Here is an 18,805-nt window from a genome sequence, read left to right as displayed (position 1 = left end):
GGAAAAAAGGAAAATTGTTCACAAAAATACGTTCAAATTCAATCTTTTGGCATTTCGGTTTATTTTTGTTAATTTATTTTTGAAAAATGGAAAATGATGAAAAATGGAAAAATGAAAGAAAATGTCGAAAATGGTAATTTTGTTATTTTTAGTTTGTTTATTTTGATTAAAATTGTTGTTTTGTTATTATTTAGTTTTATTTAGTTTACTATTATTTTTGTTAAATCATTAATTTTAAAAAAAAAAAAAAAAAAGAGAGAAGCCAAAAGCTGCATTTTTGCCGCAGCTTGCAAATGAAAGTTGCGGGAGGTCCTGGGGGAAATTTTTGGCTGAAGAGGCCAGGTGTCTAGGACACCTGGAGGGGGGATGAATCTAGAAGGAGGGGGGCTAGGTTTTTGAGCTAACAGAGAGAGAGTCGGTGGGCTAGAGAGAAACAGATCGGGGGAGACGGCTAAGAAAATCAGAAAAAAAGGCTTGCGGCTGGGAGAAGGGGAAGGTTAACAGTGAAAAGAAAGGAACCAAGGGGATTGAAGGGGACGGCTGGATAAAAAAGGGATTGAAAATCCGGGGCTGAAAAAAAAGGGAAAGGGGATAGATAGAGTGAGAGAAGGATAGCTGAGGGAGTTTCGAGAGGAAGCTAAGAGTGGAGTTTATGATGGCTGGATGAGAGGAAGGGAGAAATCTGAGAGCAAAAGAAAAGAAAAGGGGCGCCGCAAGAGGAAAAGAGATGAGGAAGGGGAAGATCGGACATCGGGCTAGATAAAAACAGCAGCGAGAGGAAAAGAAAAACACTAGAGGGCTTGAAGGCTGAGAAAGCTTGAAGGAGGAGGAGAACCAAGAAGGTCACGGCTGGGCAAAGCTTTGAGGTCTCTGGTCAAATCAAAAAGAACGAAGAGGGTTGCTACTCAAGTTTTTGCCGATAAAATTCATCAGAAAAACAACGCTGTAAGGTTCTTTCTTGACTTTATCCTATGGACAATCTTTGTTACTAAATCTGTGTCTATGAAATCAGGGGTTTACTTGGTGTTTTTGATTGTCTCTCTTGATTTTGAGTCCGTGAGCATGGAAAAGTCTGGATTACAGTAGCTATTTCCTTACCGATAGTCGTAAAGCTGCGATCTTTTGTTCCTAGGTTACGGGATATACTTTGTTGGGTTCCAAATCTGTTCGACGTTGTTATTTTGTTCCTGGACTGCATTTTAGTAGCAAGATGTCATCTTTGAAAGGAAAGGGCATTTATACGACCAGCTCCTCTGAAAATGTATCTAAGTTCATGCGCTGCAATTTGCAAAAAGAAACCCAGCAACCAGAAATCTTGCAATAAAGTGTAATATTTGGCTTGTTTGATGATTGGGGTTGCATCTTGTGGTTGTTTTGGGTTCAAAGTTGATGTTTTGTTGGTAATGTTTCACAGCAAGTTGTAGGAAAAATTCCTGCTGCATTTTTCCCATTCTTTTGCTGTTTAGCTCCTTTTATCCCTGTCGGTCTGCTTAGACTTCTTGCTTTAAAACTGCAACAAAATTTAGCTATTGTTTTAGTTGATAGCTGAGAGTTAAATCCAGATATCTAGTGAACCTGTTTGCCTGATGAGATGGAGAGAAAGTCATGGCAGAAATGGTGTAGGAATCTTAAAAAAAGTTGCAGCAGCCTTTTGTTTTTTTTTTCCTTCTTTTTTTCTTTACATGTTTTGCATGATTTTCCAGAATTTGGCATGAATGTTTGCTGGAAAATGCAGAGCAGGATTGTCGAGCCATTTTGCATTGAATTCTCCAGCATTTGCATGTTTTTTCCTTTTTTTTCTGGTTTGAAATACGCATGGCTCAAAGCTGCCAAAGTTTGCGGCAGAAATTTGCAGATTCCAGCTTTCATTCGCAGCTCAAAGTAAAGAAAAGAATGGTCCTTCTACGTATACATGCATGAAATCAAAAGGAAAAATTACATTTTTGCCCCCCCAAGCTGCTATAATTCATTCAATTGGGTCCCTGTTCTTGTTACATCTAAACCCTTCAAGTTGCCCTTTGTTCTGCATTGGCCCAGAGAATTAGATAATTTAACCAAATTTTGTCCTTTTAAATGTTTCCTTCTTTAATGCGATTTTTGGTGACTTTGGATAGATTAATTTTGGGGTTTAATGCATAATAAGAGGTTAGCAATTTTTAGTTGGGTTTTATCTTGTTGGACTTTTCATAAAAATAAAATTTGGTTTGATTTGGATTTTTTTTTTTTTGTTTGGGCTCAAGCAAGTGGTTTTAGTTTATTTTGTTGGGTTTCTGACGCAGGTTTAGGAAGATAGAGCCCAACACTTTTTGTTGGGTTTTAGAATTGGGTTTGTGATTTAATTGGATCATTCTTAGGATCAGAATATTAGACTAGCCCATTTGCTTTGCTTGGTTTTCTGTTGGGCCAAGTGAGTCTGGTCCAAACAAATAAAATGGCCCAACAGTTTGCTTGATTAAAAATCTGATAATTGAAGTTGCGAATCAGTCCCTGAATTTCTCTTTAATTGTACTATGGCCCTGAATATTTTCAACCTCTTTCAATTGGGTCCTTATTTTAATTGCACATAAGTCCTTGGACTTTATTTTTTCTTTAAATCTGGCCCCAAATTTTGTCAATCTTTGCAATCAAGTCCTTTCTTCTTTTGACTTCTTAAATGTGGGTTGTTGACATGATTTAATTGATTCAAATTCATGTTTATTTTTTATCCTTTGTGATTATTTGCCAAATAAATTGGTACCTTGACCATTTCTTTTATTTTGGAGGATAAATAAGTTGATTTCACTCCATTAGAGCTTCATTTCAAGGGCGGTATATTTTCTTTTATCCCTTTTTGTGTCTCTCCTATGTGAACCAACGTGCTACGTGAGAAATACATGTCTACTTTGCTTTTTTAGCCTTTCCTTAATTTCTTTTATTTATGTCATTTACTTTTGTTTTTTTTATTTATTTAAGTTATTCTTTATGGGGTATGTGTACACCTCTTGGCTTGTAATAGATAGGGTTTGGAGGTGCATTCGATGAAGAGCTGTTGAAGACTTGTGCCTAACTAGCAAATGTAATAGTTAGGGCCTTAATCACCTTATGTGTCTTGCATGTCTATGTGCTATATGTTTAATCGTTTTCTTAGGTTTTGGCATTTAGATATGCATGCTAAGTGTTATGTGCTATGTGATTGACATGTCTACTCGCTTTCCATATCCCTGAATGAATGTGATGGATGAATGTACGTTTCCACTAGTCCAACGCTAGTCGGAATTCATAGAATGGGCTAGTCCAACGCTAGACCCTTAGGGATTTTCCTTCGTTAGTACATATTTGCGTGATCATTACATGTCATGCATTTTAGTTTACCATTTGGCATGCCCCTCGAACCCCTTTTCCTTTCATTTTAGGATTTTTGCATTTCATGCTAGTTATAGGGTTCATTTGCTTGAGAGTCCCCTTAAATATGGGATATAGACGAGTGTGGCTTTTTCTAAGCCTTAGCACGCTTGTATCCTCTCTATCAAAGGGCAAATTGAGTCACGATTTAGGTCTCCCCGTACCCATTATGCATGAATTCCCTAGGTTCATGCATCCACTCTATCATTGCACACGAACATTTCTTCTCTCATTTGCACACGTACACCTTTTATCCCTTCACTTACACACGAACACTTTTATCATCACTTGCACACATGTACTTCATATTATCATTTCACACACCGCACCTTGCCCACTCACGTGCACATTTTCACTTACATATTATTGCCTTTTATTACTTTTTTTTTAAACTCATGTCCTCACATTGCATACATGCATTCCATTCATTTGCATCCCACTCGCATTATTCGTGACTTCTTCAAAGGATCGTTATTGGGCTTCACAATTAATGTGATTGGCACCACCCAACCTTTGAAGAGAAATTTCCCCCAATACCCCTAGGTCTAGGGTTTTGCATTCATGTAGCACATCCAAATGTAATAAATTCTTTGGTTAAAACAAGAAAATCTTTGATTAAATCAACGCAACTAGCCTTGGCTAGGTCGAAGGGGTGCCTTGGATTTTTATCCTTGCCTTCCCCTTCGTCAAATGTGACTCCCGAATCTTTTTCTTTGTTTGCGTGGACTAGGAGTCGTTCAAAAGGGTTTCTTACTTTTTTCCTTAAAAAATTCACTTTTTGGGTGACTTGGTACACCCTAACTCTATACCAAGTGGCGACTCCATTTTTCATATAAAAAAACCCTTTTTGAACTATTTTTCTTGGGTCAAATCGTCGCATTTTCAAAAGTCCCATTTAGACCCATTTTTCTTTTAAGTCACAATTCATTTTCCAAACAACAAAAACATTCTTTAAACCATTTATTCATTTTTCCAAAAAAATGGGGCGCGACATTTGCTTGAGAGTTACCCCTTAAATATGGGATATAGACGAGTATGGCTTTTCTAAGCCTTAGCACGCTTGTATTCCCTCTATCAAAGGGAAAATTAAAATCACAAAGTTAGGGGTCATTCCCATACCTGACTTGATGCACTCCTCTAGGTTCATGCACCTCCATTTTACCATATCATTTTCTTATTTTTTTATCTACATTTTTCTCACTACTTTTATTTTTCTCACTCCACATGCCATGTTCACAAATTTCTCTTCTTTTCCTATCACTTATTTATTTTCTACCTCACAAATTGCACCCAGTTGCACTTATATGCATTTACTACTATTATACCATATTTTCATCCACTTGCACACAAACACCTTTATTTTCTCAATTGGCACACATGCACTTTTCTTACATTTGCACACTTGCACTTACATTTGTATTTGTATTTTTATTTTATTTTGCATTCTTCTTACATTTTCACACTTGCACTCATATTTGGGTCTTCATTTGCATTACCCGTGACCTCTATGAGAGTTTTCCTTATTGGCCATCACAACTCATGTGATTGGGACCAAAAAGCCTCATAAGAGACATTTTAGATTTAGGATTGCATTTTTTTCATATCCATTAGTCACATCCAACATGCAACACCTATTTTGGGTAGAAGAATTAGGAAAAGAAGGACTAAGTCACGCAACTAGCTTTGGCTAGGGTAAGGGAGTACCTTAGGCTTTGCATTTGCCTTCTCCCTTATCAAATGTGACCCCTGATCCCTTTCTTTGGTTACGTAGACCTAAGAAATTCTTTAAAAAGGGTTTGTTTACTTTTCTTTCCAAAAAAAATCACTTTTTGGGTGACTTGGTACACCCTAACTCTATACCAAGTGGCGACTCCTTTTCTATTTAAAAACCCTTTGTTTGGCCAAACCGTCGCATTTCACAATCCCACGGCCTTTTATTTTCACTTTCACACACGTTCACATACATATCCCACACACTACTTTCACACCTCAAAAAGTGGGGCGCGACAGCTTGGCGACTCCACTGGGGAACTCCTAAGTGGGTCCAAGCATTTGATTTAGCCATTCTTTACATTTTCTACCCTTGTTATGTGTAGCATTTGGATATTAGGGTTGTATTTTCCATTTTAGGACCTTTTGCCTCGCGCGCGTATCAAACTACTCCCTCACTCACGTATGTATGATTGGTTCCTTGGATGTATGTTTTACTTGTTTTATCTCGCACTTTGCATTGCATTTGGGGGGGTGTGTGTTACCTTTAGAGCCTCGCGTTGGGTCTCAACCCTTTCCCTCAAAATAGGGAACACTTCATACGTGCGCGTTTATTTACTGTTATCTCATTTTATTTTATTTTCGTGGGCTCTTTCCCACACCGCCTTGTAGGACTAGGAATGGTTTCTCTAGGTATGTGGATGGTAACTCTGCGCCCATAGCAGTACCTAGGGGATCGCTCGAGCCACCGACCGAGGGTCTTGGGATTGATGACCCATTCCCTTAGGTCTGAAGGCTTGGGGACTTTTTTAAACCTTATCGAATCTAGTTGCATTAGTGAGCCCCAGGCTCATGCATCCATGTTAGAGTTTTCCTAGGTTAGAGTCAACCTCACCCTTTTTAAGCACATTAGGCACGAGGGAAGGGGTTTCACCCCTTTTACATGCTTTTATTGTATTTCTTTCCTTGATTGCTCCCAATATGTTATGTGTACTATCAATTGCACTAACCATTTCGTTATTTTTTTTTTGCTTGCATTCATGTGCCTTAGCAATAAGAGACCTCTTTGGCTCTCTTTTAGTGACTTACCCACTAGATAACTCACATGTTTAAATTTCAGTTATTACACTTAATTTTCAATAAGTACATTTCATTTTTAGACCTTTTCCCCCCGATGCATTATTTATGTCCTTTAGGCCATATTTGTCACATATTTACATCGCCTTAATAAATGGCATCATGCATTAAACCTTAGAAGGAACGCCATTTAGGCAATTCCATGTTAGGGATAAGCCAACTCTATAATCCCATGGGTATTTAACCCTATTTTTGAGATCTGCACGTTTACCCTTTTTGCAAAATAACCTAAGGGGTAAAATCCCAAGGTAACGGTATCTAAGTGAATTCCCCATCCAGATGATGCAGTGTCGAATGCTCAACCAAGTCCCCCGAGAGCTGAATCAGTGGAAGAATAACCTATCTTATGAGATTGGAGGGCTATTCCAATATGTGGGGCATCTACCAAACCTTGTCGACATAATGCCCAACGTGTCTGCTATCCAAGCATTGATCAATTATTGGGATCCGGATGTCTCAGTTTTCCGGTTTGGAATGTGCGAACTCACCCCAACCCTATAAGAGTTAGAGGGATTGTTGCAAGTACCGGGAAATGGCAGTCCTATGATATACCCGAGCGGGGAAACGAGAGAGCAGTTTTGCAGATTTTTGGGATTGAGGAACAATAGCTTAGACCAACACCCCGATACTAGATCTTGTCCACTGAGGTTTTTATATGACCGGTTTGAGGAAAAGGAGTCTTTTGAGCACCATCAGATCGATTTCTTTATAACAAGGGGGCAATGGGAAGAGAAGCGTGTGCAAGCTTTTGGTTTGGTTTTGATCAACTTATTGCTATTCCCTCAAAGACATGAAAAGGTGACATTTGCAACAATCAATATGATTCAAAGTCTTTTTTTAGGAATTCGTGGAACGACACCAACTTTGATACCCATTGTCATAGCGGACATCTTCTCAGCCCTTACCAATTGCCAAAGGAAATGGGGTTTCTTCTATGCTTCAAATTTAATACTTCAAATGTGGATCATGGAACATTTGGTGAAGAGATCACTTAACCCTTTGGGTTCTTGTCTCTTAGTTGAGAATTGGATTGATTCACATCGAGAGAGAGTCAGCCGCTACTACCGCGTGATGTCGTCAAGCCAGTTTATTGAGGAGTTCAACAATTTGACACCAAAAAAAGTGCAGTGGGTTCTAGATTGGACCAGGGTTAGAGACCCAGCTTTTAGGACTACTCAACATGACTTCATCCCTCTAACTGGAGTTAATGGTCTAGTCGCCTATATTCCACAAAGGGTTATGAGACAGTTTGGATACCTGCAAAGCATTCCTATGGTACAAGGGGTTGAAGATCTCAGATTGGGTACGGTGACCGAGAGTCGAAGTATGGTATTAGAGGCTTGGGGAAATTTGCAAGGTCTTGAGAATTTGCAGTTGGAATTGGTAAACAAGATGGCACCTGCAGTTATGCCTGGGTACAATGAATGGATCAAACAAAGGGTGGAACATGATAGGGCAAGGCAACAATCAGCATCAGCCAGTCCCGAAGAACAAATGGAGAAGCTAAGGAAAGAATTAGAGGAATCTCAAGCCCAGTTTATAATGGCCAACAGAGTTTTAGAAGATACCCAAGTGCAGTTGAGGAGGGAGAAGAAGAAGAATGAGAAACTAGAGGAAGCCATAGACGCCCTTGATAGGATTAGGGAAGGAGCTCGTAAGCTCAGTTTAGGGAGCTCTAGAGAGTCACAAAGTACAAGTCTCTTGAGACATAGGGATTTTGTAAACATGGTTACTAAGACCATTGACGAGGTTGTAAAGAAAGATTGAACTCTTCCACATTTTATGAGAAGCTTTCCATTTCAAAGTTCTAAATTCACTTACAGGTTTGGAAATGGAATTTTACCCCGAAGGCTTGCATCATGCTAGGCCTACCCTTGGCACAAAAAGGGTCCCCCCATAGGACATGCATCTGAATTGTTTGAACAATTACTAACTCATGTCTTTTTCTTTTTCTCTTTTGAATGAGTTGCAGAAATCTAGTAACGATTGGTTTATCTAAAGATGTCTTTTGCATCCTCAGGGTAAAGTTTCAAAATAGCTTCTCGGAAAAGCCCCATTATTACGCGATCCCGAAGTAAAACCCAAAGGAATCGTGTAGACATGAGTACTCAGCCAGAATCGTCTGATAAGACCGCTGCAACTACCCAGCCGGAAGCCACAAGCCCCGGGGTTCAGTTGACTGAATTACTCACCAAATTTGGGGAAATGACATCTGAAATGGCCGCTCAAAAGGAGTTGATCGACGAGCTCATTAGTAGCGGAGTGCAGCCCGAGCCTGCGCCCGTCAAACAACCGGAATCCGAACCATTTGTCATTCCTCCAATTCAAACCACTTTTGAGGGAGTTTTCAACCCGCAGTATACTTATACTCAAAATCCTCCGTTCTATCCTTCCTATGGGCAAGGATTTCAGCCTCAAGGTGGTCCAAACATGCCTCTGGATCCACAAGCTTTTTATCAGACTACCGCAGAGCCTGTTGTGCCAGAGCACACTGTTCAAACCAAGCCAGAAGTAGGAGAGTCGTCTGCCCCGGTGGATATGAAGCTACTTAAGCGGTTGGATCGTTTTGATGAGTTCATCAGGAAAAGCCAAGGTTTAAGCAAACAAAGGGTGTTAGACTACGATGATCTGTGCCTGTTTCCAAATGTACAACTGCCCGTAGGGTTCAAGACCCCGAAGTTCAATAAATATGATGGTACAGGCAACCCTAAGACACACTTGCGTTTGTTTGCCAACAAGTTGGGCAGACCAATGGATGACGAAAACTTGCCATTAAGGTTATTTCCAGAGAGTCTAGAAGGAGACACCCTCGATTGGTATTCCAACTTAAAGCCAGAGGAGGTGAAGACTTGGCTTGATCTATCCAACGCCTTCATCAGACAATACGAATATAACTGCGAGCAAGCACCGACCAGAACTACTTTGGAAGGCACAAAGAGGCGACCATCTGAAGATCATAAGACATACGCCAAAAGATGGAGAAAGATAGCTGCCAAGGTTGAGCCTCCGATGACCGAAGATGAAATTGTTCGCACTTTCATAAAGGCGCATGATCCTCCACACTTTGAAGAAATCTTCCGTATGACCGGATGTTCATTTGCTGCGATTGTGAATAAACTCGAAGAGTATGATGATTTTGTGAGATCCGGAAAAATTGTTAACATCTCTGCCTTAAAATCACAAGTAGAAGCTTTGCAAGGGCAAGGGAGCAGTGGAAAGAAGCCGCAGTTTAAAAAGAAAGGGGGGGATGCAACTTTTATCTGGAACCAGAACCCTTCACCCAAACCCCGATACCAACACAATCTAACCTACCAACCACATTACCCTTATTATTCAAACCCGCACCATGTATATACTACCAATATCCACCACCCTCGACCTCGCCCAAACTATCCTAACCCACCTTTAGCTCCTTTTCAAATTTCTCAACCAAATCCTGTAACAGCCCCACCTTCCCCTAAGGCGAACCAAAGGGGTTAGCGGACTGCCTGCCCAGCTCTCGCCAGGACTAACGGTACAGTTTACGTCGTTCTATTACGTTCCGAAACATACCAAAGCGTGCAAACAAGTCAAAATCACTAAATAAAAAAACGAAAATCGAAGCCGGAATGAATAGTGCAGGACACGTCAGAATCCGGATACTAGGCCGAGAGTAGCCAAAATTTTTCGTTTGCCGTTTGAAATACGAGTTGATCCGAAATTCAACCAAATATCATCCAAACATAAATATACATTGAATTTCAACATTTACAACCATAGTGGCAAGCCAAAACCATTCATTAAGGAAGTACATATTCGGTTTGCCTATCAAAAGGAAATGAACCCGTTACACATTAGGGTTTCATTTCAAGAGCTATACAAAAGACATTTACATGCTCAACTTGGCAATTAACTATCCAATCCATTCCCAAAAGTAATTATATCCCTGTAAGGAAAACAAATAACACGGAATGAGCTAAAGCCCAGTGAGCAACTACCACAATAACAGTTAAGATCACATAAGTATAACCATTCAATTCAAGTATGCAATTTCGAAGTAAAGCAAATCAGTGAAAGGATACGGTCGGCTCTCAAGAGCCCATTTCCACGCTTGCAATCTTGATCCAACCTCATTGACCCTCTGTCAATGTTAAGAATACCAAACCGTAGACCTCACTTTACTTCCATTCCTTCCACCCAACATACCCCAACAGGGCCCGCACTCCAATTCAGTAGCTTTTGGTAATACTCGAGTATACCGGAACCAAGAGTCTCATTACTACAAGGTTCCCCAGTACAGTCCCCGTGGCATGACAATTTTCACGACCAAGCCCTCGCCGGCTCGATCCAATTGACTACCGAACGGGGTTGAGCTCAGTAATACAGTAAAGCCGTTGGATACTCGTCCAAACGACACCAAATCAGTTTCCATAAAATGGAATGCAATAACTCATATATCAAGTTCAGTAAGACAGTGAAACAGTGGACAATCAGTGATACTATCAAAAGGGGTGAGGGCGGTCAAGTACACCCTCACCTTAATCAATTCCAATATCCAAGTAAGCCTTCAAGGCATCACATATACATTTAGCAAAGCCACATAATAACATTTAAGTGAGTAGTATACTCACCAATCAATTAAGTGCTATTTCATGCACTTCCGTCAGGAGACTGTCGTGAACCACCGTCACGCCCTAGAACACGTAAACAAATGCAATGAGACTCGATAGCGAGTCACAAAACAATGCTGAACACAACCCCAATAGGGTTTCATTTGCATAAATAAGCATGATAGCAAACCAGAAATTAGAAATAGCATTAGTCTTGGCCCCGAATAGAAAAACTGTTTTGCCCTTATTATGCGGTAATGGCACAACTCTCACTACAATTATCGGATGGGGGTGTAAGACCCACCGTTTCGAATCTATGGAACAGGGCTACAACAATGTAGAAGGTCACTCAATCCAGTTCCTGACCCAACTAGGTCAAAAATACCAAATACTAAACCAGAATCACCAAAACAGGTTTGCAAAACACAGAAAACTGTAATCAGTATATCTCAGTTCATACAAGTCCAAATGCCGAAATTCCAAAGGCATACATTAGCTAAGACATCCAGCTACATTTCATCAGAAGACACCAGCTCCAAAATCCAAACCAATTCCAGTCAAAATGGCCAATTACTATCGCAGTTTTCGCATTCTGATCAAAGCAGAACAGCTACAGTAATTTCGTCATATCTCACTCTAAACTAATCTAAATGACCTGAAATTTTACAGGCACCTCAAACACATCAATACCTACAACTTTAATGTTTTGAGCAAAGTCTAATTCGGCCTCTAACCCTATGATCTAAAACCGGACAGAATTGGGGATTTTCAAACCCTAACTTTTCACAATGCACTCCAAATCCAAAATTAGTTGTATTTATCCACATTTCACACCCACTAGAGTCATTATAGGCCACTGCCAATCATCATAAACAACCACACCATCATAATCCAATTAAACCAGAAAAATCATCAATAAAATAAAAACTTCACCAAATCACTTCAAACCAAGATAAAAACCAGAAATTTCAGCACTCTAATCACTAATAAGCATAACATAAGCATCATTAGGTGTATTAGGGTGTTTCAAGCCTCACTTACCAAGAAACAAGAGAGATGAAGATGTTGGACACCTTAGCTCTTCAAACAAACTTCACCAAACAACTTACTAGCACTAGAAGGAAGGATTTTATGGAGTAGAATCTAATCTATGTGTTTGGTTGTGGAAGATAGCACTAAATGGAAGCTTGAAAGTTGGAGAAATTCCTTTCTTCTTTGCAAGGAGAGGGCCGGCCATAAGAGGTAAGAAAATGGTGATTTTTGTGCATTTTTTTGATATTTAATCCTTTGGTCAAAAAAGTCAAGAAAGTGAATAGTGTTTCTTAAAGTCCAACAAATGAGAAGGTGACACTTGTCACCTCCATAAATGCATTCTTATCTTTCTTTTCTCTCTCACATCAATCATTTCACACACTCTACTTATCTCTTAACACCCGATAAATTTTACACAGTATCCGGAATTTAACCTAATTGGCCGAATTTTTTCGAACTTTTCGCACTAGTGGGTCCCACGTCCAATATATATTCTTAATTTTCTAAAAATTCTCCAATGCTAGAAAAATCATCTAAAAACTATAATTGCTCATAAAATCCACTAAGAAAATATTTCTAAGCCAGAAACGCAAAAATTATGCAATTAAGGGAACTAAAATCCTAGGAAAATGATTAGGGTTTTACGGGTTCTCACAAATCCACCCCAAAACCGACCTCGCCCTCCATATAACCCAAGATTTCCTCCCCCAAATAGACCTGTTTATAGCCATCCTCAACCTCCTGAACCTTCCAACCAAGCCCGTAGCCGTACATTTACCGATTTAGGCAGGCCTCTAGACCAATTTTATGACCAGTTGAAGGCCGCCGGAAAAATTGGTATGGTACCCCTTCCGACCTATCCATATGGCACATTCGCTGGGTATAACCCACAAGCCGTCTGTGATTATCATTCAGGGGCACCCGGACATTCAACTGTTGATTGCAAGGCTCTTAAGCATAGAATTCAAGATATGATTGAAGCTGGAGAGATTGTAATCAGGAAAAGGGAGGCACAAGGGCCGAATATAAATAGGAACCCCTTGTCGGAACATACTAATACCATTGGAGTCATTCTGGACGACGCAGAGTATGAGGAGCAAGTCCAAAAATTGGCAAGGGAAGCTGAGGTGTTTGGGGTCACAGACCAACCATTTGTAATAGAGGTGTCGTTTAAGGAAGATAAAAGGCCTTTTATTTTGGATTTCACTCCAGCTGAGAGCGAGGCTTTGGAGCCAGTGGTCATCGAATTCCCAGAGCAGGAGCATGTTCTATGTTTGCAGCGAGTGCCATGGAACTACGATGAACCTGTCCTACAAATTGGAAAAAAGTCAGTTGCCAAAGAAGAGGTGTCAGTGGTCACTAGATCAGGGAGGATTGCAAGTCCGTTTGGAGCTACCGTTCCGATTCAAACAAGTAACCCCGAGCTGCCCGCTAAACCAACAATTACTGAGAAGGAAGCCTTGGATTTTCTTAAAAGGCTCCAAAGAAGCGAATATAATGTAGTCGAGAAGCTAAGCAAGTCGCCCGCCCAAATATCCATGTTGGATCTGCTCTTTTCTTCGGATATGCATAGGGATGCGTTGCTCGAAGTGTTGACTAAAGCTCAAATCCCTAAAGACATTTCGGTTGTTAATTTCTCACATATAGTTGGGAGTGTGTTATTTACAAAACAAATCACTTTCTCTGATGATGAATTACCGGCAGAAGGCATTGGACATAACAAAGCTCTGTACATAGCTGTGAGGTGCAACGGGAAAATGTTGCCAAAGGTGTTGATTGACAATGGATCTGCGCTTAATATCTGTCCTTGGAGTACCTTGGAAAAGCTAGGGTTGTAAGATATCAAGCTAAGGCCTTCAGGGACCATAGTTAGAGGTTTTGATGGAGCACAAAGAGAACCTATAGGAGAAGTGGATTTAGTAGTCGAGATGGGGCCCGCACAGTTTTAAATAGCCTGCCAAGTTATGCACTTTCCTAGTATTTACAATATTTTGCTTGGAAGGCCGTGGATTCATAAGTCCGGGGCTGTACCTTCTTCATTGCATCAATTGTTGAAATTCATAGTAAATGACAAATTGATAACTATCTTTGCCGAGAAGGATTGCCTCGTAATTGCTGATTCTGGGTCCGAAGAAGATGGTAGCCGAAACGCCACAGTGACCCCTCATAGCACAGCTGATATCGTCTCCGTAAGTTGGATAACAAAAGAGGAACGAGCTCTGTCAAAGGCCAGTGTCATGATGGCTAAGGAAATGATCCGCGGAGGATATGAGTTTGACAAAGGGTTGGGACGTGATCTACAAGGAATTTTGAAACCAGTGGAAATTGTGGAGAAAAAGGATTCATTCGGTTTGGGTTTCCGACCAACCGCTAAAGACATCAAAGAAATGAAGGAACGCAAGAAAGCAGAGAAAGAAGGCAGGCAAAAGGCCTTTGATATTCCACCACTGCATTATACTTTTCCACGACCAACCGAGGTGATCACGTCAGAGATTAACCCAGTTGACGAAATCGAAACTAGTTTGGCCCAATTGTTCGTTGGGGCAACATTTGAAGACAGTTTCCCACATGAGGCCGAGTTTCCCGACATCCCTGAAGGATCAATTTCCAATTGGACAGCCGAGTTTCTGCCCATTCAGAAGGAGTTTCGGTAAAACTAAATGGGTTTGTCATTCATGCGAATTCATGAAAATACTTCTGCATCTGTAAATAACTAATGAAAGCATCTTTATCTTTGACTAAAATTTGCACATGTAAATATTGTTGCCGCTTGCTTTCTTTTTGTTTTCGTTTTCAATCAAAGGTTTTATAAAAATGCACAAGTGGTTCTTGTCATGTTGTTTTGTTTATTCGTTTGTCATATTGCTTATTCATTTGTTTGTTGTATGTTTGTTTGCTTATTATCCCACGTTCGTTAATTCTTTCAAATGGCCAAAAATAAAACTATTTGACCCTTTGGATATCACTATTATGGAATTCAATAATGGCAATCTCTATATCACTCACGACTTGGAGGTCTGGGAATCTGAGCTTCAAAGCGAGAGTGATAATGAGGAGGTATTCGATTCTTTTGCAAAGGACTTTGAACAATATGAGGAGAAACCAAAACCGAACCTAGAAGAAATAGAAAAGGTTAACATTGGCACTAAAGATGAAGTTAAGGAGGTGCAAATTAGTATTCATTTGAATGAGAGGCAGAAAAAGGAGATGCTTGAATTCTTGACTGTGTTCCAGGATGTATTTGCATGGTCCTATGATGATATGACTGGTATTTCAATTGATGTGGTATTGCATAAGTTGCCCACAGACCCTACTTTTCCATCCGTAAAGCAAAAATCCCGAAAATTCAAACCAGATATGAGCCTCAAAATAAAAGAGCAAATTGAAAAACAGCTCAAAACCAACATTATCATTGTTTCCCATTACCCTATTTGGCTTTCGAATCCAGTCCCTGTTCCAAAAAAGAATGGAGAGGTGCGAGTTTGTGTTGATTATAGAGACCTCAATAAGGTCAGTCCTAAAGATGATTTTCCTCTGCCAAATATTCACATTCTCCTGGATAATACCGCTGGGCATGAGATTGAATCTTTTTGTGATTGCTTTGCTGGATACCACCAGATTTTGATGGCAGAAGAGGATAGGGAGAAGACTGCTTTTATCACCCCTTGAGGCACATTTTGCTACCGAGTGATGCCCTTTGGTTTAAAGAATGCCGGAGCTACGTATCAAAGGACCATGACCACCCTGTTTCATGATATGATCCACCAGGAGATGGAGGTCTACGTGGATGACATCATAATCAAGTCTAAAAGGGCAGAGAACCATTTGGTTGATTTGAAGAAGCTGTTCGAAAGGTTGCGAAAGTACAATTTGAAACTAAATCCTGTAAAGTGCGCCTTTGGGGCACCAGCTGGTAAATTGTTGGGCTTCATTGTTAGTAAAAGAGGCATAGAGATAGAACCAGCGAAAATCAATGCAATTCGAGATATGCCAGTGCCGAAAACTCAGAAGGACGTGAAAAGTTTCTTAGGAAAGATCAATTTTATTGGGAGATTCATTGCCCAACTAACTGCCACATGCGAGCCGTTGTTCAAATTGTTGAGAAAGAATGTGCCATTGTATTGGAGTGAAGAATGCCAACAAGCTTTTGATAAGATCAAGGATTATTTGTTACATCCGCCAGTCTTGGTGCCACCCAAGCCGGGTCGACCATTAATCATGTACCTATCTGTACTTGAAGAAGCAGTTGGTTGTGTCCTCGGGCAGCATGATGACTCCGGAAGGAAGGAGCAAGCCATTTACTAACTAAGCAAAAAGTTCACGCAGTATGAGGCTAATTATTCATTCATTGAGAAAAGCTACTGTGCATTAGCCTGGGCAGTTCAAAAGTTGAGACATTACCTGTTGAGCCATACCACTTATCTTATTTCCCGATCTGATCCTTTGAAGTATCTCTTGGAGAAGTCGATGCTAACTGGACGTCTGGCTAAATGGCAGATAATTCTCTCAGAGTTCGATATTGTTTTCACTTCACAAAAGGCTGTCAAGGGGCAAGCTATAGCGGATCATTTGGCAGAAAATCCAAAGGGATGATGATTATCAACAACTTCATACTTATCTCCCTGATGAGAAAGTCTTATTTGTAGGCGCCACAGACGATATAAGTGAGTAAAGTCCTGAATGGAGGCTTTTCTTCGATGGAGCTTCGAATTCTCTCGGAGCTGGAATTGGAGCTGTTTTGGTTTCAACCGAAGGGAAGCATTACCCTGCCGCTGCCAAATTGCAATTTGCTTGCACAAACAACATGGCTGAATATGAAGCCTGCATTTTTTGTCTCGAAATGGCTTTAGAAATGAAAATCAAAGAGTTGATAGCTTTCAGTGATTCAGATTTGCTCGTGCACCAAACCTTGAAGCAGTGGATAACTAAAGATTCAAAAATTCTGCCCTACCATTGTAGTCTGCTCACTCTGGCCAAGCAATTTCAAAATTTGGAGTTCAGACATCTCCCGCGAGCCCGAAACGCATTTGCTGATGCTTTGGCCACCTTAGCTTCTATGATCCAGTATCCAGATAAATTGAGGATCGAACCAATCCAGATTCAACTTCAAGACAAGCCTGCCCACTGTTGGGTTGTAGACAAGTCCTCTGACAATATTCCTTGGTATAATGATATTAAGGAGTTTCTCAAAACTGGGTCTTACCCTCTGCATGCTAGTACAACGGACAAGAGTTTTCTGCGTAGAATGACTTCAAAATTTTTCTTAAGTGGAGAAGTTTTGTACAAAAGAACCTTAGATTTGAACCTTTTAAAGTGCATTGATGAAGACGAAACTCAATATATGATGAAAGAAGTGCATAGTGGCGTTTGTGGACCTCACATGAATGGCCATTTGCTAGCAAAGAAAATCATGAGAACCGGATACTTCTGGCTTACTATGGAGCGTGATTGTATAGATTTTGTCCAGAGATGTATAAAATGTCAAATGCACGGTGACATTATACGCGCTCCACCCACTGAATTGCATAGTATGATCGCCCCATGGCCCTGTTCAATGTGGGGTATGGACGTGATTGGTACAATTGATCCTCCCGCTTCAAATGGACATCGGTTTATATTGGTGGCAATTGAGTACTTTACTAAATGGGTTGAAGCGGTGTCATTCAAACATGTAACGAAGAAGGTAGTTGCCAATTTCTTGAGATATCAAATCATCTGTCGCTTTGGAGTACCCGAAACGCTTATTACAGACAATGCCAAGAATTTGAACAATGACATGGTAGATGGACTATGCGAGCAGTTCAAGATCAGACATCGCAACTCTGCCATTTTTAGGCCTCAGATGAATGGAGCTGTAGAAGCCGCAAACAAGAATTTGAAGAAGATTTTCCGCAAAATGACTGAAAGGCATCGCGATTGGCATGAAAAGTTGCCTTATGCATTAATGGCGTATCGGACTTCTATCCGAACATCGACCGGGGTAACACTATATTCACTCATATATGGAATGGAAGCTGTATTACCAGTTGAAGTTGAAATTCCTTCGCTACGAATCCTCATGGAAGCTAAATTGGAGGAGGCTGATTGGATGAAGCAGCGCCATGAGCAATTGACTTTAATCGATGAAAAGCGGCTCAATGCTATTTTTCATGGTCAGTGCTATCAGAAACGTGTGGCCCGAGCTTACAACAAAAAAGTCCATCGGCGTGCATTCGAAGAAGGTGACAAAGTACTAAAGTGGATTTTGCCAATGCAAGATGAAGCTAAAGGCAAATTTGCTCTAAATTGGCAATGGCCGTTCATTGTCCAAAAGGTATTACCTGGCGGAGCACTTATTTTGGCAGAAATGGATGGACGAACATTCCCTCAACCCATCAACTCAGACATGTGCAAGAAGTTTTTCATTTAATCATGCAAATTTTCTTTAGAAATTAATGCAAACGGCGAAATGCAAGTCAGGCCATCTTCTTTTACACTTAAAACATTTTATCTCTACTTGTCCCCTTTGAGCCATCCGAATTGACAAATTTTCGCTTGATAACCCCTGAGAATTACAAACCCCACACTGGGCAAATTTATTTTGAAAGAGAGATTGTGACGCCCCGAAAAGTATGAGTGTGAGGACCCGTAAACCCCCTGTTAATTTTTCCTAGGGTTTTATCCCCTTGAATAGTATGTTTTCTGCGTTTTCTGGCTTAGAAATATTTTCTTGGTGGATTTTATGAGCAATTATAGTTTTTAGATAATTTTTCTAGTATTGGAGAGTTTTTGAAAAATTAAGGATAAATAACGGACGTGGGACCCACTAGTGCGAAAAGTTCGAAAAAATTCGGCCAATTAGGTTAAATTCTGGATACTGTGTAAAATTTATCGGGTGTTAAGAGATAAGTGGAGTGTGTGAAATGATTGATGTGAGAGAGAAAAGAAAGGATAGGAGTGCATTTATGAAGTGCTAC

General features: G+C 40.3%; 1 protein-coding gene across 3 annotated transcripts; it reads left to right on the top strand.

The window, feature by feature from the left end:
* Positions 1 to 291: 291 nt before the first annotated feature.
* LOC140016099 (uncharacterized) lies at positions 292 to 9,803 on the top strand. 3 transcript variants are annotated; one of them, XM_072069239.1, is made up of 3 exons: positions 292 to 945; positions 1,133 to 2,808; positions 8,249 to 9,803. In XM_072069239.1, exon 3 carries the CDS (start codon positions 8,329 to 8,331, stop codon positions 9,706 to 9,708), a length of 1,380 nt encoding a protein of 459 aa, XP_071925340.1. In that variant the 5' UTR covers positions 292 to 945; positions 1,133 to 2,808; positions 8,249 to 8,328; the 3' UTR covers positions 9,709 to 9,803. The 3 variants fall into 3 exon arrangements, with proteins under 3 accessions (XP_071925340.1, XP_071925339.1, XP_071925341.1); XM_072069238.1 differs by having other exon boundaries at positions 293 to 2,808; XM_072069240.1 differs by lacking the exon at positions 1,133 to 2,808 and having other exon boundaries at positions 295 to 945.
* Positions 9,804 to 18,805: the final 9,002 nt, after the last annotated feature.

Source organism: Coffea arabica, chromosome 10c (assembly GCF_036785885.1).
Source record: "Coffea arabica cultivar ET-39 chromosome 10c, Coffea Arabica ET-39 HiFi, whole genome shotgun sequence".
Classification (NCBI taxonomy): Eukaryota; Viridiplantae; Streptophyta; class Magnoliopsida; order Gentianales; family Rubiaceae; genus Coffea; species Coffea arabica.
Note: the sequence above shows the minus strand (reverse complement) of the source record. Positions and strands in the feature narration are given on the sequence as shown.

What these genes read in the sequence shown, in the direction of transcription:
- LOC140016099 (XM_072069239.1), top strand. Translation starts at nt 8,329, where the DNA reads ATGAGTACTCAGCCAGAATCGTCTGATAAGACCGCTGCAACTACCCAG.